At 38.8% G+C, this 21,337-nt stretch overlaps 2 protein-coding genes across 2 annotated transcripts in view; both read left to right on the top strand.

Annotated features, from left to right (window-relative positions):
* Positions 1–5,998: 5,998 nt before the first annotated feature.
* On the top strand, positions 5,999–10,333 carry si:ch211-191a24.4 (uncharacterized protein LOC100150331 homolog). Its single transcript, XM_017687703.2, has 4 exons — positions 5,999–6,250; positions 6,656–6,784; positions 7,517–7,626; positions 8,235–10,333. The coding sequence occupies exons 2-4, from the start codon at positions 6,666–6,668 to the stop codon at positions 8,885–8,887; spliced, it is 882 nt and encodes a 293-aa protein (XP_017543192.1). The 5' UTR covers positions 5,999–6,250; positions 6,656–6,665; the 3' UTR covers positions 8,888–10,333.
* A 1,314-nt stretch (positions 10,334–11,647) lies between these two features.
* si:ch211-191a24.3 (tensin-3) overlaps positions 11,648–21,337 on the top strand; it is a 74,323-nt gene continuing 64,633 nt past the window's right edge. Inside the window, exon 1 of the mRNA XM_017689164.2 lies at positions 11,648–11,841. The gene's annotated coding sequence lies outside the window, so the exon portion shown is untranslated. The remainder of the gene's footprint in view (positions 11,842–21,337) is intronic.

Raw genomic sequence — 21,337 nt, 5'->3', positions numbered from 1 at the left:
ATTTACGGGATTTATGATAGACAGTATAATGTAAAATGAATACATTCAAACAACTGGATAGAAAAGGAGATACTCCAAACATATACAAGACAACTTGGCATGTACATCTAAAATGGTGGTTGGTTAGTGTAGTGGATAACACCTCTGCCTTCTACGCTGTAGACTGGAGTTCAATGCCCAGCCTGGGTAAACACCGTACACTATACCAATAAGAGTCCTTGGGCAAGACTCCTAACACCGCCTTCGCCTACCTGTGTAAAACAATCAAATTGTAAGTCGCACTGGATAAGAGCGTCAGCCAAATGTAAAATATGGGTGACTTAAAGCATAATACACATATTATATTACATTGTGTCAAAGAGGATTGAAAGAGGAATGGCAGTTTTACAGGGAGGGGGGTGAGTTTTGTTATTTTGTTTAAATGGAGGAAAGTCTATGTGGAACCATGATTTAAAGCTGCACTATGTAGGTTTTGGGGATTTAGAGACCTCTCTAGTGGAAATATGTAATTGCAGGCAAAGTGCAGAAAAAACATTTTGTAATGTGTGAGTGACTTACAGAAAGTACTTTGTCTATCTAGAGAAAGTATCTTTGCTAGTTACTAATTAGAGAGACAGTCCTGAGCTTATATGCTCTTAGAAACGAAAGACCATGTTGATATCTACAGAAAAGAAACAGAGTTAAACACAGTGCAGTGCAATACAATACATTTCAATACGTTCAGTACAATACATTACAATAAATATTTAACTCAGTGCTAAGATTGATACTCTTTTTTAGAGAGAGAGACAATAGTGTGTACACATGAGAGAGAGAGAGAGAGAGAGAGAGATTCTGTTTACTCAGTATTAGTACAATAGATGAATCAGTATTAGTACAATATGTTTACTCAGTACAATTATAGTTATAAGAACAAAAACATTGAAAAAACAGCTGCAGAACAACCTGAGCATGAAAAACAGTTACCCCACACCAGACTCATCTACTAAAAAAATAATAAGCCGTGATATGTGTCTAAAATTTGTACAAAGGCATTCAGACACATTAGAACTCTGGACGGAACAATGTTTGGAACAAAATCAGAACGGTTTGGCAATAACTCAACTCATCCTATGTGCAGAAAAAGGTGGTGTGTGTATGAACAACATTCTCAGGGTGAAGTTTGGAGCTGAGAGCATCATAACGTGGCTGCTTTTCTGCATACAGTACATGAATGGATAGGCTAGTTGTACTCATTACTCTGAGAGTTGAAAGCACTTTGTTCAGTGTTTTACTGGAACTACTTGGAGTTTGTGCCATTTTCAGTGCAGTGTCCTGAAAAATGGATAGACATTATGCAGCATTCCTCAGACATGCTACGAGTCACTTAGTACGGTTAAGCAGTGCTATCAATCATATGCAACAATCCACACTTGATGAAGAAGAACAGGAGAAACTGGAGCTTGTGGAAATCATGTTGGATTGTTCAAACACTATGACTGCTAAACCTGAGGCAGCTCATAGAGAGCAGAGACAGCAGCCCAAGAGTGCTCTTGAAGTGGACAGGGAGCACCTCGAGAGAGCTCTTAAAGAGGAGAGAGAGCAGAAGGTAGCCATGCAGAGCTACCTGGAGGACCTGGAGAACGAGAACTGCCTGCTGAAAAGCACAATCATCAATGTGAAGATGGGGAGGCTGAATGAAAGAGATAGGTGGAGAGCAGAAAAGGAGAGGATGATGAGAGGAAAGGGACTCATGGAGGCCATGTCCAGTTGCAAGGCCATGATGGAGCAGAGATTTTGGGTTTTAGAGATAGAAAAGAGAAGATATGAGAAAGAAAGGAAGGAGCAGGAAAAGAAGACAAAGGAGATAAACAAGCTGTTGAAGGAGGAAGAGAAGAAGCTGAAGAAGATGCTAGAGATGAAGTCAGGATAAAAGAGCTTCTGGAGAAGACAGTACTGTGGAAAGAGAAAGTAAAACAAGTACACTGAAACAATAAATGAACAAATGAATAAAGAAAGTGTCACAGCAGGTCTTTTGAAAATAAGGACTTAAAAATGTTGATTTCAATAGAAAGATGCCTTTAATAATCAGAGTATTATAAACACTTTTTAAAACATGTTTTACACTGTAAAAATATCATCAGCTTCAACTCAGAAATGTAAGTTCAATTTCTGAGTTTAAGCTGATGATATTTTTACGGTGTAAAAAATGTTTTAAAAAGTGTTTATAATTGTCTTTAATTGAAGTCAGTGTTTTAAACTTAATAGGCATTAGTATATGTGTTTGTCACGAATGACTGTTGACTGACTGTAATAACCTTTTGAGAAAGAAGAGTTTTGTGACGTTTTTAAATGTTTTCTCATGGAGGGTGCTTGTTGACTGAAGTACAAATGTTGGCTGAATACCTTTTCACAAGTAATATTTAACCAAGAGTATTTCTGCTTTTAGTCAAATTACTTACACCTCTCTTACACAACAACTATAAGAAGCTGTGTATTTTAGCTGCACTGCTTCTCGCTGATTACCAACTCCAGAATAAGCCAGGAAAATATCTCCAAGCTATAAAAGCAGCATGTTCACTAGATTCAAGAGGGTTGAATGCTTTTACAAATGTACCTCTATCTGTCTCAGTTGTTGAAGCTGGTCTTTTAAATCTTTACCAAATGTTTTATCTTTTACAGCCTTGCATTCATCTTTGTGTGGGCATCATGCTCAAGCAAAGCATCAGTCTAACTTTTACTTTGTTTTTGTTTTCTGGCTACAGAGATGGTCCTGCAGGTCCCTCGTGAACATCTGATGGACAGTATGTGAGTTCTCATGCAGGACTGATGGCAGTGCACACTTCCAACATCATGTCCATGTGAGACTCTGTCCTGTGTTAAGCAGCATCTTTGGTCAAGTCTGAATATTCTTGATCAGCCTTCATATATATATGTGTGTGTCTGTGTGTTTACAATTTAAAAGTGAGACGGTGTTGAATGTATGGTATAATAAACTATTGTACATAGCGTTAATTGTTAGAGTTACTAGGTAGGTTAGCTAAATAAATAACCTAGCTAGCTTAGCTAACTACGTATGCACAAGCTTAGGTTAAGTTAACAGCCCAGCTGGACGACCAGTTCACTCCGGGTAACCTGTGCTGACCATGAATGGCTCAGATCTAAACGGGAGACGTCGAGAGACTGACTGGTGTTTAAATCACAGAAAAGGAGAAACGAACTAAGCTAGCTTACCCAACGTAGGTTAGCTAGAACTTGGTTAGCTAATTAACCAACTGCGGTCTGTGGTGTGTGGGGCTATTAGGTTAGCTTGGTGGCCAGCAGGCCAACGGGCTCACACCACAGAGCATGTTCGCTGCTTTTCTCACACGAGTTTAGAGGTTAAACACATACATCTAATGGGGACATGTCGAGTGACTGGTACAGTTAAAGCATCAGCTTAATAAGGTCAACTGAGCTTTTATTTGGTAACTAGCTGCCAAGTGATTTTACATGCTAACTATCCTAGCTAACGCTATATCACTCCAAAGTTTGTGAAATCCGTTCTTTCTTCTCCTCATGTCACTATTTTCAGGCTTAACCATATCTTTTCTTCTTGCAGTTACGTAGTTACACATTTCCTACATCTACCACCAGCATTTCTCAGGTATGGAAGCAGCATTTATTTACCTCTCTTTCTCTGGCATGTTGCTTGTTTGTTTATGCTCATTTTTCTACATTTGTAATCCTCTAAGATGAATATGTCTGTCTTTAATTGAAGTCAGTGTTTTAAACTTAATAGGCATTAGTATATGTGTTTGTCACGAACGACTGTTGACTGACTGTAATAACCTTTTGAGAAAGAAGAGTTTTGTGACGTTTTTAAATGTTTTCTCATGGAGGGTGCTTGTTGACTGAAGTACAAATGTTGGCTGAATACCTTTTCACAAGTAATATTTAACCAAGAGTATTTCTGCTTTTAGTCAAATTACTTACACCTCTCTTACACAACAACTATAAGAAGCTGTGTATTTTAGCTGCACTGCTTCTCGCTGATTACCAACTCCAGAATAAGCCAGGAAAATATCTCCAAGCTATAAAAGCAGCATGTTCACTAGATTCAAGAGGGTTGAATGCTTTTACAAATGTGCCTCTATCTGTCTCAGTTGTTGAAGCTGGTCTTTTAAATCTTTACCAAATGTTTTATGTTTTACAGCCTTGCGTTCGTCTTTGTGTGGGCATCATGCTCAAGCAAAGCATCGGTCTCAGTGACTCATTATTCTTGATCAGCCTTTATTTATATATATATATATATATATATATATATATATATATATATATATATATATATATATATATATATATAATGTATGTGTGTGTGTGTGTGTATATATATATGCCGTTGTTTTATCGTCTCAACATAGCTTTGTGAGTATGCTGGACATTTTATTGAATCATCCAATAAAAGTTTCTTGGAAGTCCATCAGTATGGACTGTACCTTGGATTGTAAATGGTGTTATTTGGTGTTTCCGTTGTATTTTACTATAAGTAGTTGGCTGCTAAAATCTATGCTAACTAATTGTAATTCCTTATGGGCTGTACTGAACTTTTTTGCAATGAAATTCTGGAAACCACAGCTGCCGGTAATTCACTGTAAAATTGAACTTTGCAATAAAATACTGTAATGTGTCATACTAACAGTGTACTAAATATAAACCAGATATTGAGTATAAATGTAAAGTAACTTTGCTCACACACCTGGTAGCTGTTACAAAATTTTCCTTGTTAAATGAATTTGTATTTACTCAACATTTGTGTGCTACATTAACTCAATGTGGCATACTATTACTAAATACAATTACTTAATGTTTGCTTAAATTGAGTTCTTATTTAATGCATTTTAATCAAAGTTTAGGTAAGTAAAATCAATTGTATTACATGTCACTTGTTGCCATAATTTATTACAGTGTACTATTTATTTCAACTCATGACTGTTTAGTTTTGCTCCCTGCAAGTTGGTCTTACTGTACTGTGTTGTTTCAAACAAAGGTTTTTACACACAAAAGGTGTAAAACAAGAAGGCACTATTCCAAAAAGGTGCAATTCCAACTGGAATGTGATGGAAAACAGCTTCAGCGTTCAGTTTAGTGTAATTGAAGGGACAGTTCAACAAAAATCAAAGTGCCCTTACCCCGAATATGTAATTGATCTGTCAAGACGAAAGTTTGCTTCTTTAGTTTATAACTGGAGCTGCTATGTTAGTATTGCTAACAAACACCAGAAGTCAGTTGTCACCCATTTCATCTCTACTAATGCGTGTCGAAAACACATCCCTGTCTTTATATACAGGTCTACCATTTTACTCAGTGTGGTTTAACGTGGTATGGCTTCATACACTGCTGTTTAAGGTGCTGGTCTGTAGCGTTCAGCCTTGTGGTGAAGTTACATTCATTTTTATAGTTCATATCAAGTCATATTGTGCATTGAACTGTCTGGCAATAAGCAGGTGAAATTCATATGTATATTTTGTTGACAAATAGCAGCGTACACGTTTTGCTGCGTACAAGTCAATGCAGACTGCTACGTCTAGAATAAGTAAGCAGCGGTGTTTGTGGGCTACACTATACATTTATATCACTATTTACGAGTCACTACTTTAGAAGAACATCTGTATTCCCATTCTTTCAAACGGTGCTTTATTGTGTTGTTGATCAAAACGAAAGCGACGTTCTTCCAACCGATTTATATAAAGTAAAAGCGGGTTGCCTCCACTTTCGAGCAAAAGACTGCGCGCGCGCACGCTCCCGTGGGGGGTGCATCTCTCGGCAGGGCTGCGGAATTCGGCACAACACCGGCGCCTGACTGTTGCACCATTTAAGGTGGACAGAATAATGTGTCTCGGCCTCGCACTACCCGCATATAAACGACCCCATTTTCACTTTCACGGCCTTTTCCACTAACCCCAGTGCTGAGGCCCCTCTGTCGCATCTCTGACGTAACCCAAAACAGAGAGAGCTCTCTTGTGGACACCAGACTGTCCAACACAAAGGCTGCACTATTCAAACCCCTCCAGATAAGCGGCTCCATCTCCCCACACCACAGCATTCTGTCCGTTCCTTCCTCACCACCACCTGAGCCCCGCCCCCCTCGCTCCAGGTGTGGCACGTGATCGAGACTTCGCGCGGAGGTCGCGAGAGATCCCGGAAAGCGGTCGAGCGAGATTCCTGATTGCTTGAAAACGGCCGCCTAGAGAGGGAAGAGAAACAAATGTGAAACACCAGCTTTAAAGTAGTAAGTTACCATTCTCTTTCCTTTGGGCTACTTTTTAAACACAGTGCTGGGGTTGTAGAGAAGTGCTGTGGCAGGTTTACGAGGTGAATCCGCAGTCGGTGGGTCTGGCTTTCAGATGTTTCTGAAGCGCCGCCTCAGAAAAATGGCCCAAATAGTTTTTTGGAAGAACTGGCCCTAATGGCCAGTTTTAACTCGAGTTATCGAGTGGCTTGAATTATGTTTGAGTCGCTTTAGGTTTCATTCTCCTGTAGGTTTTTTCGGAAGGTAAACTTTTTGGGCCGCTTTCCTGGCTGTCCTGTCAGGTGACTTTGACTTTTTTGCCTCTGTGGTTTCACTCGTGGAGAGAGCAGTGTAATTGTAGCAAAGCGTAGCATGGAGACTTAACATAATTACTGTTTACTGCAGTCATTTCGCTATGAGTGATCCACCCAGAAGACCGCGGGGGCAGAGGGACAGGAACGGAGGAGGACACGGAGAAAGGAAGGAGCCTCGAACACGACGAGACCAGAGTAACAGACCACCGTCCAGCCACAGGTGTGTGGGGTGTGCAAAACTTCACTGACTAGCCCTTCAAATTCAACTCTGTGTAACTCCTCCATTAAGAATTCATTCTGAATGAGGTCATCAACCTTTTTTTTTCCTCCGATGTTTTATTATACACTCTCAGAGATAAAGGTATGAAACTGTCACTGGGGCAGGACCCCTCTTGACTCTGGGGTACAGCTTTTTATTTTTATGTTCTGTTTTAAAACATTATGTTATGAAAAGGTAAAACTTATTTATGGTACATAATTGGGACATTAAAACCACTGTTGTACCTTTGAGGGAACATTTACATTGTTTGTACTGTAATGACTGAAAAATTTAGCTTTCGTTTTCATCCATGCAAGAAATGCACTTGACTGTTCTGCAGGAGCTTTCAGCCTTGCCACGTTTCAAAGAGCTTAGCGACGCTGTCCAAAAGAAAGACGAGTAGCTCCAAAATAGTAACTTTATAGGTGAAGGTAAAAACCTTCCTAACTTTTAATGTAATTTAATGTAAAAGGGTTTTATTTGAGGTGATTTTGGAGCCTTTCTATTGGTCCAATCATTAGAAATGTTCACATGATATAAAGGGAAGCTGCCAAGTTCAAATGTAGAAAAACAAAAATTGACATAAATGAAGATGCATGTTTTTCTTTGCACAGCAGCGACAGAAAGAAGCTTCAATGAACTTTAATAATGCTGTCATCATTACTGCCCCTCAAATAACTTGTTTTCCACCAGGTCCTCTACGCAGTCCTTCCCCAGAGGCTCCTCATCCCATTCTAGACATACAAGGACAGTCCCTTCAGAAGAACATGAGTCGAAGTGTACACACATGTGCTCCAGGAGGGGTGGGTATTTACACGAAAACATGTATAAATTGTAAGGGGGAGTACAAAGGTGGCTACAGGGAGTTGATGGTATCTATTCCTTATTGCCTTCATCATGTTCCTTATCACCTGTCGTGTAATTTATTACCTCAGATTAAAAAGGTGTAATTGTATAGTGTAATTGTCTTTTTAGCACATGATGCACAGATTTAGTTTCTCTCCTTGCACAGACCACGCCCTATGATACTCTCGTGCTTCCCTTTTCCTTCTTCTGAGCTGGTTTGACTAGTTGGGCACTCTCAGGTTATAGCAGGGTGAAGCATACTATACACAAGCACTCTCTGAAAAAGCTTTCTCTTACCTGTACAACCAAGAAAAAAATCACTTTGTGAAAAACCCACTCAATTTGGGATCCAACACGGTTGAAACGGTTCTACTAAACACATAATAGTCATTGCTTGAATTCATTTGATAAAGAAATGTTCATTTAGATAGTTAGTTACACACATACCACTTAATTTCTTTGTTTTACACATGTGCACAAGAATAAGCTCATAATTATAATAACTTGTGAGAAATACAGACCTATATATGTCCATCTGTAAGCTTTTGTATGTTGTGTTTTTCAGGTATTGTGCTAATATGTGCCACTCTGACCAATGTGTTGGTGCTGTTCTGCATCGTGGCTGCATACATGACGTTATCAGGCATGTCTGCGATGAACTTTGGTGGAAGCTTTGTAAACACACTCATCCCATTTGAAGGGGTGGAACTTCAACAGGTGCGTGACCTGGACATGCAGTTTGTACAAATGAGAGCACCTGGAGTGTATGGAGGTGTGGCCTTCAGCCTCACTTTTGCTGTTCTCTCACTTTTATTCGTGGTGTCTGGCAATAAGCCTGCCTATGTGCTCCCATGGAAGCTTCTGATTGGTCAGTTTGTGTTCCAGCTGCTAGGAGCTGTGATCTATGTGGTTGCAGTGGGTTTGTATCTGCACTTTGTGGTCAGTGTGAACTCAACAGATGTGTGTGTGAAGCGAGAGCGACTTTATGCTCGCAACGGATACACTTGGATGAACTGTAAAGTGGGTGGTGCCGATGCAGCTGTGGCGTTGTTTGGAATCATAACTGCCATTTTATATGCAGTGGGGTCCTTCCTTACTTTTAAAACACTCCAGAATGTCAAGCGCTACCAAAACGAGCGGGCTCGCTATGAAGCAGAAAGACGTGAGCGACCCAACCGCCCTCAGAGCACACCTCTACAGTCGGACATCTACATCTGAGCTTCTCTTTAAGAAAGACTCGATGCCTACAATGTTTTCAATGTCTTCTTTGTTTTATGGTTCAGGTTTACGTTTTTAAAGGACTAAATGGACTACTAACTAAACTCTGTTTACTGATGTCTGCCTTCATGCACTCTCCTTTTTCAAAATATGGTGCCGGTATGCACTTTATTTAACTGCAGAAATAATCAAATGTGAATCAGTAAAGAACTACGAAAGCTGTCTTATGTAAGTTTGAGTTGGGCTATGTCTACCTTATTCCTGCAGTTAGTGGCCATTTTGATCATGTCAGGTGCAAAAATTATTGTTAAGCTATACAGTTTATTAGACACATCTACATTGTTGATGTGCCTTGTTGGTGTACAGTTAGAAGCTATAGCTATTTCTATGTGTAGTGTGTTATCCTGTAAGCCTTCAACAGTGGTCAGTTTCTGACCAAAGAACCACCTGTGTTCGAATTTTTTTGTTTGGTGGACTGTCCTTAACCCAGCTGTGATACTGATGCACGTGACTGTACCAGTGTAACACACATTACCATACCACTACCACTGATGTGCTGAAAATACTCAGCTATCCAAATAATATCTGGACATTGGTGGTTCATCATTGATGGATGGGATAGAATTGACAAACAGCAACTGGGCTACAGTCAGTAATTGTAAATCTACAAAGTGTCTCTGTGGTTGGCCTGATTGTCCAATAGTACAGATGTACATAGTATAGATGTGTATCTAATAAGCTATTGTCCATGTATATTATTATTATTATTATTATTATTATTATTATTATTATTAATACGTGTTTATAGTCCAAATATTTTGCTCTACTATAGTGCTGATTATTATGGGTGAATGACAGCTGAGTCTGGTAGTTTTAGAGAAGCTCGTTTAGAATAACCAGATGAGCTGCAGTAATAATTAAATAATGTTTATTGTTTGTAGCTGATTTATGACAATGCAGTGATCATTATGTCTTTGGTAGCACTACTGTAAGGAACAGTGTGGATTGTGTACTTGCTGCTCTCGACTGTAGGGGGCAGCAAACACATTCTTTTGGACCTGCTGTTTTTTTCTTCCATGTATTTTAAATAATGACCCCAGCATGTTCCACATTCATACTTCTGCTGTTTTCTTTGTGCAAAATGTAATTAAGGGCAGCCTTTTAGCTAGACATTGTACTAAATTCAAATAATATGTTTTTATTGAAACACTGAAACTGTAGCTATTGTACTATTTCTCTGGTGTGTACAGGTCACAGATGCAGCCAAATACCTTTTATGTACATACAATATGCAATACATACAATAAATATGAGCCAACCAGAAATAATGGTAATCATGTAGTAATTATCCTGTCGCTTTTGATTGTGCACGTGAATGTAACCGAGATATAGCATTTTATTAGTAATAAAAAGTCTTGGACTGAAAGCCAGTTCAAACCAAATCAATCTCTTTGAGTGTTTTCGGCAAACTATGCATGTCTCTTCTTACTGAATTTTCTCATTGTGGTTAATGGAATTTATCTAGTGGAAATATCAATGCACACACTTGTAAGCAACGTAGGTAATATTTAACTTCATGACCTACTTACACTTTGTGCCTTTAAAAAAAAAAAAATCACCAACAACTTTATTTAACATTGTACATGGTGCCATTTGTTCCACTGGGTGTCATAAAGTGAAAGCTTTTAAAAGTGTAGATTTTTTGTGATAAATAATTTTCAGATAAAAAGTGCCAATGTCTAAGGTTAGCTGGACCCCAGTACAACAGTGTGGAAAACTATATCCCTTCAGGAATTAGATATCAGACAGTCCGCTTGCATAAGGATGAGTAAAGGCAAAGGAAAATAGGTGAAAAACAGGTGTTGCAAAAAATATTAAAAGATACAGAGAAAATGGGACTCCTAACAGTCATCACCATCAGAGAAACCGTAGTCCTTGAAATATGGCTGTAAATTTGAGCTCAAATCTCGCTTCTTGGTCTGATTAATCCATAAGAGTTTCTACTGTGAGAAGACAGCACAATGGGTCTGAAAGAACGTGTAGCCACCTAGGAATTGTTGCTAAGAAAACGGGGGAAAAACGAGAATCTGCAAATCAAAGAAGCTGCTGGTGTTCTCAGTACAATGGACTGACCACTCCAGAGTCCGGATCTCAACATCACTGAATGTGTTTGTGAGAAGCAGAAATACAACCAACTTCTAAGACTGAACTCTGGAGGTGTGGATAGCAGTTCTCCTGAAAAGAATGGAAGCTTTAAAAAAGCGAAGAGTGGACACACCAAATATTGAAATATGTCATATGTTTAGTTGGTGAGGCTTCTGTGTAATTTCTTGTTATTAAAAATTTGTTTTCAACTTTTTTACCTGATGCTGAAAAATAACTTAAAGGTCATTTTGAAATGAAATCAGTGGGGTGTGGACTCTGATTTTTGCATAGTGCTGTATCTTACTGAAGTGGTGGAACGCAAAAGATGTTGACATTTTCCACCATATAGTTGCCTTTTGTATTTAAACGTACTATTAGCTGGTACACTTTATGAGAACGTAGCAAAACAGCCAGATGTTTTTGTATTGAGTGTTTACCTTGGTTTGGCTACTGAAAAAGTGTTTAGCAGTAGAGCCGTACAGATTGTGTTCACATTACTGTATGACTCAGAGACACTTATGCATGATAGGGCGGAGGTGTGGTCCTTATTCTAGGTCTCTTTGCTTTAGTCATGTTCACCAAAGAGCAAGTGCTGACAACAGAAGAACACGCACGCATACAGCACGGTGGGCAAAGTGCATGTGAGCTGTAGCATGCAGTGTACGCAGCGTGTTCCTCTTCTTGTCTTCCTCTTCTTTCGCATTCTTACTGTTCCTTTTAATCATCTCATATTGTTTCACCGCAAACAGCTGAGCACTAGGTGGATGTTCCTGTGAGTCCACAGACCTCCATAACAGTTCATAGTCCAGGTAAGCTCTGATTGTCATATTCTGAGTTGCGTTGTTGTAACTTGGCCTATATGTAAAACTACTGGACTTTTGAAAGATTGTTATGAGTGCAATTAGTTTTGAGAAGATGTGTTTAAGAGGACTTCCACACATTTTTCAAAAATTCTGCATAATTCAATGGTTGAGATGTAAACCGTCTTTCAGAAAGGTTTGGTGTGAAATGCTACATTTTAGAGAAACTCATTGACTTGAATTTCTGTACAGTGGTGGTGATAGGAACCAGAGGTTGGGATGTCTTCCACACAAATATAGGCATTTTCTTTACCATATAAAACCACTAGTGAATACTGCCAGAGTTTTAGAGGTAATTCTGATGATGGTAAAATAGTGATAACATTTGCTTTGGGGACTATTTTACCTTACCGTACCCTGTATGTACAACCCCAATTCCAATGAAGTTGGGAGGTTGTGTAAAACACAAATGAAAACAGAATAAGATGATTTGCAAATCATTTTCAACCTACATTCTTTTGAATACACTAAAGACAAGATATTTAATGTTCAAACAGATAAACTTTATTATTTTTTGCAAATATTCACTCATTTTGAATTTGATGCCTGCAACACATTCCAAAGAAGTTGGGACAGGGGCAACAAAAGACTGGGAAAGTTGAGGAATGCTCAAAAAACACCTCTTTGGAGCATTCCGCAGGTGAACAGGTTAATTGGAAACAGGTGAGTGTCATGATTGGTTATAAAGGGAGCATCCCTGAAAGGCTCAGTCGTTCACAAGCAAGGATGTGGCGAGGTTCACCACTTTGTGAACAACTGCATGAGCAAATAGTCCAACAGTTTAAGAACAATGTTTCTCAACGTGCAATTGCAAGGAATTTAGGGATTTCATCATCTACAGTCCATAATATCATCAAAAGATTTAGAGAATCTGGAGAAATCTCTGCAAGTAAGCGGTTGTGTCCTCTGGGCCAGAGAGGAAATGGACTGTCCGGATTGTTTTCAGCGCAAAGTTCAAAAGCCAGCATCTCTGATGGTGTGGGGGTGTGTTAGTGCCCATGGCATGGGTAACTTGCACATCTGTGAAGGCACCATTAATGCTGAAAGGTACATACAGGTTTTGGAGCAACATGTGCTGCCATCCAAGCAACGTCTTTTTCAGGGACGTCCCTGCTTATTTCAGCAAGACAATGCCAAGCAACATTCTGCACGTGTTACAACAGCGTGGCTTCTTTGTAGTAAAAGAGTGTGGGTACTAGACTGGCCTGCCTGAAGTCCAGACCTGTCTCCCATTGAAAATGTGTGGCGCATTATGAAGCGCAAAATACGACAGCGGAGACCCCGGACTGTTGAGCAACTGAAGTTGTACATCAAGCAAGAATGGGAAAGAATTCCACCTACAGAGCTTCAACAATTAGTGTCCTCAGTTCCCAAACACTTATTGAGTGTTGTTAAAAGGAAAGGTGATGTAACACAGTGGTAAACATGTCCCTGTCCCAACTTCTTTGGAACGTGCTGCAGGCATCAAATTCAAAATGAGTGAATATTTGCAAAACACAATAAAGTTTATCTGTTTGAACATTAAATATATTGTCTTTGTAGTGTTTTCAATTGAATATCGGTTGAAAAGGATTTGCAAATCATTGTATTCTGTTTTTAATTTATGTTTTACACAACGTCCCAACTTCACTGGAATTGGGGTTGTACCTCTCCACCATGAATGGATTAAAAATATGTACATAGGCCGAAACCTTCTCAAAACATCTCTCGTCTCAGATCTATGTTCATAACCATAATCATACAGTTTGAAAAATGAGTGGAATTTGCCTTAAATAGTAATGCATTACAACACAACGCAGAAGAGTGCTTGACATACAGTAGTGTTTTAAAGTCAGGGAGCAAACTGTAGAATATTATTGCTCTATAACGTCTATTTGAGGCACTTTTAATGGCGCACTGATGTATTTTTGTTATGGAAGTCGTCTTCCACTGAATGTGCTGGTTGAATGTGTTGGTAAAGCAGGTGTTGATGAGGATAGAGGGCTGGAGGAAAGTGAAACATGTGGAGTCTCTTTAGGACTTCCCTTTGTAGTCAGGAGGAGCGGATGCTCCTTTCAGAGGTACCAAAAGAAAGAAGCTGTGCAATTGGCTGACCTTGATTGCAGGCCTGATAGTTTTCAGGCGCCACGCCGGAATTCCGGCGTACCGACGTGTCTGCGAGAAAAAAAAAGGTTTGCCTAGTGCAGGGGTCGGCAACCTTTTTGACTCAGCCATAAAAGCAAAATAATTGGAAATTTATTTCAGTGAGAGCCACATAATATATTAAAACGACGACGTAATCTATCCCACTGCAGGTGAATAAGCTCATTAAAGACAATTTGGGGCGATATATTATCGCCCATGGAACTCTACTTAGGGAGGAATTAGTTTTGGTAAATATTTATGCCCCAAATGTAGATGATCCGATTTTTTTTTCAGAATCTGTTTCTGACCTTATCTACGTTCTCTGGAAGTTATATAATAGCAGGTGACTTTAACTGTACCTTAGACCCAGTGAGAGACAAGAGCTCAGGTGTAGACCAATCACAAGCACAAAGTAGGGGGGTAATACACCATTTTATGAAAGAATTAAATCTAATAGATATTTGGAGAGAAATCAACCCCAAAGATGTAAAATTTTCCTGTTACTCTAGCACTCACAAGTCCTATTCACGGATTGATTTCTTTCTAGTGTCAACAAATTTAAAGTACAAAATTAAAGAATGCTCTTATGAAGCAATTTTAATTTCAGATCACGCCCCCAATTTTTTTGTATATCAAGAGATTAAATTGATGCGGCATACCTCAAGATGGCAATTCAAACGAAAATGGCTGGAAGAACCTGGCTTTGTCTCCTACCTGGATGAGCAAATAAAATTATATTTTGAAACAAACACAACAGAAACTTCTGCTAGTATAAGATGGGAAGCCTTTAAAGCATTTATTAGGGGTCAGATAATTAGTATCACAAGTACGAAAGCTAACCAGACATATCAGAGGGCGAAAACACTGGAAGCAAAAATAAAACAGTTAGAACAGTATTATTACCAATCAGGTTCCCCTGAAATGCATCAAAATTTACTACTGTTTAGAGCACAGTATAATGAATTATCGGCAACCAAAGCAATGACAAGCCTATTACGACTCAAACAAACTTTTTATGATCAGGGGGAAAAAGCAGGAAAGGTACTTGCTTGGCGTATTAAACAGTTACAGAATGGAAGGAGTATTACTTCTTTACAAACTAATCAAGGAGAGGAAATTGTAGACCCAGTGGAAATAAATGAAACATTCAGGATATTTTATGAAGAACTCTATAGGTCAGAAACTCCTCATGACAATCCAAAACTAAGAGAATTTCTAGATAAAATGCATTTACCCTCAATACCAGAAGTACTTAAAATTTAGAGCAAGTTATAACCTTGGAGGAAATATCCTCAGCAATTGATAGTATAAGTGTAGGAAAAACACCAGGACCAGATGGTCTACCTATTGAAATCTATAAAAAGTTTAAGAAAAGATTGCAGACTCCTCTTTTAGAAATGTTTAAGGAATCATTTATTGAGGGAATTCTTCCACCCTTTCTAAGAGGAGCTTTGATTACCTTGTTGCCAAAACAAGCAAGCAAGCAAGCAAAATTTATTTATATAGCGCTTTTTACAACAGGTGTTGTCACAAAGCAGCTTTACAGAACAATCAGTATTACAGAGAGAAGAGAAAAGAAGAAAGAAAATCCGGGTCCGAGCCCCCATGAGCAAGCCAGCGGCGACGGTGGCAAGGAAAAACTCTCTAAAAGAGGAAGAAACCTTGAGAGGAACCAAGACTCAGAAGGGGAACCCATCCTCCTACGGTCGACACCGGACAGCAAACATTATTAGTATGAAGTATTATAGTAAAGTGGGAAAAGAAAGATCTGAGGGTGAGGACTGCACAGCGCTGTACAGCAAGAAGCTCAGTGGTGGTCAAACCGGTCCAGAAGGCTGGTGAGCAGCGGCACCAATCAAGGCAGTAGAGGCAACAGCATCCAGGCGCACAGGATGGGCAGCTGATCAGCTCGGCAGAGAAAGGAGAAGAAAAAACAGAGTTAATACTGTAAAGAGTGGCTGACCACAGATTACAGTAAAACAGAGCAGTGTGGACTCCAGCAGGTCTAGACCTGACAGGGAAGACTAGTCACCAAATGCTTGACTGTACAAATAAGTTTTTAGCCTAGACTTAAAAATGTGGCTGTGTCTGATTCCCGAACATTGGCAGGAAGATTATTCCAGAGCTGGGGGGCTTTGTATGAGAAAGCTCTCCCCCCTGATGTAGCTTTATTTATTCTAGGTACCAGTAGTAAGCCAGCACCTTGTGATCTAAGTAGGCGTGATGGTTCATAGTGGGAGAGGAGCTCACTCAGGTACTGAGGGGCGAGCCCGTTTAGAGCTTTATAAGTCAGTAATAGAATTTTATAATCAATGCGAAATTTAACTGGTAGCCAGTGCAGGGCTGATAAAACTGGACTAATATGGTCAAACTTCCTAGTTCTTGTGAGGACTCTGGCTGCAGCATTCTGGACTAGCTGAAGCTTGTTAAGGCTTTTGCTGTGACATCCAGACAGCAGAGCATTACAATAATCTAGCCTTGAAGTGATAAATGCATGAACTAGCTTTTCTGCATCCTGTAGAGATAATGAATTTCTTAATTTAGCGATATTGCGGAGATGCAGGAAGGCTGTTCTAGTGATATTAGATATATGTGTGTCGAAGGAGAGATCAGCGTCTATCATGACACCAAAATTTTTAACAGATAGGCTTGATGAAACTGAGAGATTGTTAAGTTTTAGTGTTGAGTTAGACAGTCTGTGTCTGGCTAATTTTGGACCAAGAAGCAGGACCTCTGTTTTATCTGAGTTAAGTAACAGAAAATTATTTGACATCCAATCTTTTATGTCTTTTATACAGTCCTCAATCTTGCCAAGTTTAATTTTATCATCCGGTTTACTTGATATATATAACTGGGTGTCATCTGCATAACAGTGGAAATTTATGCCGTGTTTACTGATAATGGTGCCTAGTGGTAGCATATATATTGTAAATAATATAGGTCCTAAAACAGAGCCTTGTGGAACACCATAAATTACTTTTGCACGAACAGATGATTCACCCTTTACATTAACAAACTGATATCGATCGGTGAGGTAGGACCTGAACCAGGAAAGAGCTGTTCCTGTTACCCCTACAAGGTTTTCTAGTCTATCTAGTAGGATAGCGTGGTCTATTGTGTCGAATGCTGCACTAAGGTCAAGGAGGACTAACAACGACACATTTCCTTGGTCCGTGAATAATAGAAGATCATTTATAATTTTTACTAATGCTGTTTCTGTACTATGATGTGGCCTAAAACCAGACTGACATTTTTCGTGTAGATTATTCCTATGCAAATAAGGGCTTAATTGTTTTGCTACCACTTTTTCCAGGATCTTAGATATGAAGGGGAGATTTGAGATGGGTCTATAATTTGATAGTTCACAGGGATCGAGGTTAGTTTTCTTAATCAGCGGTCTAATTACTGCAAGTTTAAAAGTTTTTGGGATATATCCGAGGCTAAGAGAGGAGTTTATTATTGACAGAATAGGCTTAGTTATTTCTGGTAAGATTTCCTTGAGTAGACCTGTAGGGATCGGGTCCAGAATACAGGTCGATGGTTTTGCAGAAGAGACTATTTTGATTAGTTCATTTTCTTGGAGTAATGTAAACGATTCCAGCCTATCTGGAGTGACTCTAATATTCTCAGGGTCTAGACTGGAATTATAAGCCACCAGGTTTGTGGAGTTTAACTGTGTGATCAGAATTGTCTGTCTAATTTTTTTTTGACCTGGTAAACTAAATAATAAATGTGAGAATTTGAGGCCAATTAGCCTTCTGAATGCAGATGCAAAGGTGTTATGCAAGATTTTAGCTAGAAGGATTGAGGAAACAATACCAGTGATAATAGGAAAGGATCAGAACAGGTTTGTTCGGGGCAGACAGGGCTTCCACAATGTCAGAAGAGTGTTAAACATACTTTATTACCAAAAGGATGCACCAAATACAGCTTTGCTTTCACTGGACGCTGAAAAAGCCTTTGACCGCGTGGAGTGGCCCTACTTATTTGAAATTCTTGAACGTTTTGGGCTGGGTGAAAATTTTTGCAAATGGATAAATTTGCTCTATACAGAACCATATGCAGAAATACTGACTAATGGAATTCAGAAGCTATTCAGGTGAAGCGGGGGTGTAGACAGGGGGATCCTCTGTCTCCACTATTGTTTATCATGGCAATAGAACCATTTGCAATTGCAGTAAGGAATCATATCAACATTTCTGGAATAAATATAGGAGATCAGGAACACCGCCTAGCATTATATGCAGATGATGTCATTCTTTTTCTTAGGGATTTGGGGAAGTCTATCCCTGCCTTGTTGGATTTGATTAACACAATCGGGAAGATCTCGGGTTATAAAATAAATAAATCTAAAACTTCTATAATGCTATTAAATCATGCAGAAAGAAAAAATCCACCTGAGGTGACCCTCCAATTCAATAATGTGGACTGTTTCACATATTTAGGCATTAAAATTGTACCAAATCTTGAGAATATTGTAGAAACTAACTACAAACCTTTGTTACAGGAAATTTCAAATTCACTAGACAGATGGATATCAATACCAATGTCACTAATAGGGAAGATTAATGTTATTAAAATGAATATACTGCCTAAACTGTTGTATTTGTTTCAAAATTTGCCATTACCACCACCAAATAACTTCTTTTCGTATTTAAAGACCCTTTTTACGTGTTTTCTATGGAACAGCAGACGTTCCAGGTTGCGCATGTCATTGATGTACTTACCCTATGATAGAGGGGGGCTTAGGTGTCCCAATATCCTCTGGTACTATTGGGCAGCACAGCTAAGGGGATTGATGTTCTACTTTACAGAAAAAGATGCTCCCTTGTGGAGAGAGATGGAAGGCCATCATTTGGGCCTACGCCTTCCCATTTACCTTTACTCGGCTTCTGGCAAAAATCTTAAAAAAAAGCACTAAGAATCCCATAGTTAGAAATATGATTGTTGTATGGCATCAAGTAAAAAAATATTTGGGAGAAAGTGACTCTCTCTCTTTGTTTAGTCCGATATGGGGCAATGAATCATTTCCATCAGGGAGGTATGATGGGGGGTTTAAAATCTGGGCTAAAAAAGGAATAGAAGCAATAGCAGATTTATATAATATCGACAGTGAATTGCTTATGTCATTTGAAGAAATAGCCGATAAATATAATATATCACGTAACCATTTTTTCAAATATTTACAAGTGAGAAACTTTATTAAAACACAACAAAATCAGTCACTTTCTATTCCTGTTTTGTCCAAAATAGAAAAATTAATGGTTAAGAATTGTTTGGAGAGAGGTATCATTTACAACATATATAACTTTTTAATGGGTGAATCCTTAGAATCATCGATAGAGAGATTGGAGGCATGGAGAAGGGACCTACAGGAGGACATCTCCGTTGAGGATTGGGAGAAGGCATGCAATAGAGCTCACTCGCAAACAATAAACTCGTGTCTTAAATTAATACAATATAATTGGCTGCTACGTACATATATAACTCCAGAAAGGCTCAATACATTCAATAGTGCTATACCTGATGTGTGCATCAAGTGTGGTAAAGAAAAAGGGACACTCTTTCACTGTCTGTGGCAGTGTGTCTATATACGACGATACTGGGAAGCAGTGAGGGACTGTATCCAGGACATCCTGCGTATACAGATACCATGGGACCCAAAGCTCTTCCTATTGGGTATATATCCAATGAATTACAAAATCAGGAAAAGACATCAACAGTTTCTAGAAATTGGTATATTATTAGCTAAAAGAGTTATTGCTGTATCATGGAAAAGAACAAGTGTGCCAGGTATGGATAAATGGTTAGGTGAATTATCTACAACTCTGCCCTTAGAAAAAATTTCTTATGCTATCAAAGGTAAATACTCGTCCTTTTATAGTATTTGGGGTCCATTCGTCAAATATCTAGAGAATACTGATTTAACTCAAATGTTGTAAGAACATAAAATATAAGTAACCCTCTGCAACTTAAAATATATAACACCATTTGTTTTTTCCCATCCAATGCTCAGAAGTAATACAAGTAAACAATGATTTGATAACTTTAATACTCTTACAATACCCTCAACTTATCTACAATTATTTTAAATTTCATATATATGTGTATGTATGTATATGTGCATGTATGTGTATGGGCATGCGTGCGGTATGTGTATGTATATGTATGTACATGCATATGTAGGTGAATTACGTTTTAATATTTTTTACATTTATTTATTTACTCTTACTTTATTTTTTTATTATTATTTTTTTTTTGTGGGGGGTGTTTAGATATGTTCATAATGTTGTGGTAAACATAACATTTTGTTAAAATCAATAAAGACAATGTTGGCAAAAAAAAAAAACGACGACGTCATCTCACTCTAGCGAACGGGGAGGTGGGGGGACGCCGACATGTCAGTCAAGCGAACCGAAACTAAATACCGGACGTTTATGATATTCCGCCCGAATATTTTTTTAAGTCTCAAAAATAATATACGTTAATTAAATGAATTATCTTCAAAAGCTGAGCCGCATCAGAGGGATCAAAGAGCCGCATGCGGCTCCGCAGCCGCGGGTTGCCGACCCCTGGCCTAGTGATCTGACCATAGGATCTGACGCTTCTCTTGATCTGACAGTCGCAGGTTTCACTGTAACCAACACCAAGGCCGAGCCTACTAGCCATTAAGCCAGTCAGAAACAGGGCGGGGCGGGACTTGCTTTGACCAAACAAATTGATAGATTCAGTAGGAAATCCCGGGAAATACACGTGCGAATTTTTTCCCACTGTCAACGCGAAACGTATAAACTCAGCCATGGAACACAACTACATTAAGCCTATATTAAGGGGAAAACGGAACTGAATAGTAATTTTACGGCTGTGGTATTATTTATGAGTTTGTTGCACTGTAACTGTTTCAAAATATTTAAAATAAATGCTGCATAGTTTGCTATTATATTTTTAAAAGAAATGAATGTGTCCTTGTTCATGTAATTTAGTCAATCGTTAGGCTACTAATCAATTCCTAGTTTACTTTGGAGTATTGGAGTATTGTTATTGCCACCTGCTGACCGTTCTTGGTATGGCTGTAGTATCTGTAGTCTCCTATGCTATAGAAGCAATAAGGTATGTGACTAGTTAAAAACAGGTATGGATTCCTGAACAGGCCTGCTAGTCCCAAGAGTTCTGGTAATCTGCACAAGCTTCTGAAATATAGGCTTATATTGGGTTTGTTTATCTCATGTCTGAATGTTGTTCATGTATTTCAACAAAATTCAACACAATCTATCACTGAAGGGACTAATTCAAAAGCAAAAATTCTTTGACAGTAATGAAG

Source organism: Pygocentrus nattereri, chromosome 4, assembly GCF_015220715.1.
Source record: "Pygocentrus nattereri isolate fPygNat1 chromosome 4, fPygNat1.pri, whole genome shotgun sequence".
NCBI classification, from domain to species: domain Eukaryota; kingdom Metazoa; phylum Chordata; class Actinopteri; order Characiformes; family Serrasalmidae; genus Pygocentrus; species Pygocentrus nattereri.
The sequence above is the reverse complement of the archived record's forward strand: the minus strand, read 5'-3'. Positions and strand labels throughout refer to the sequence as shown.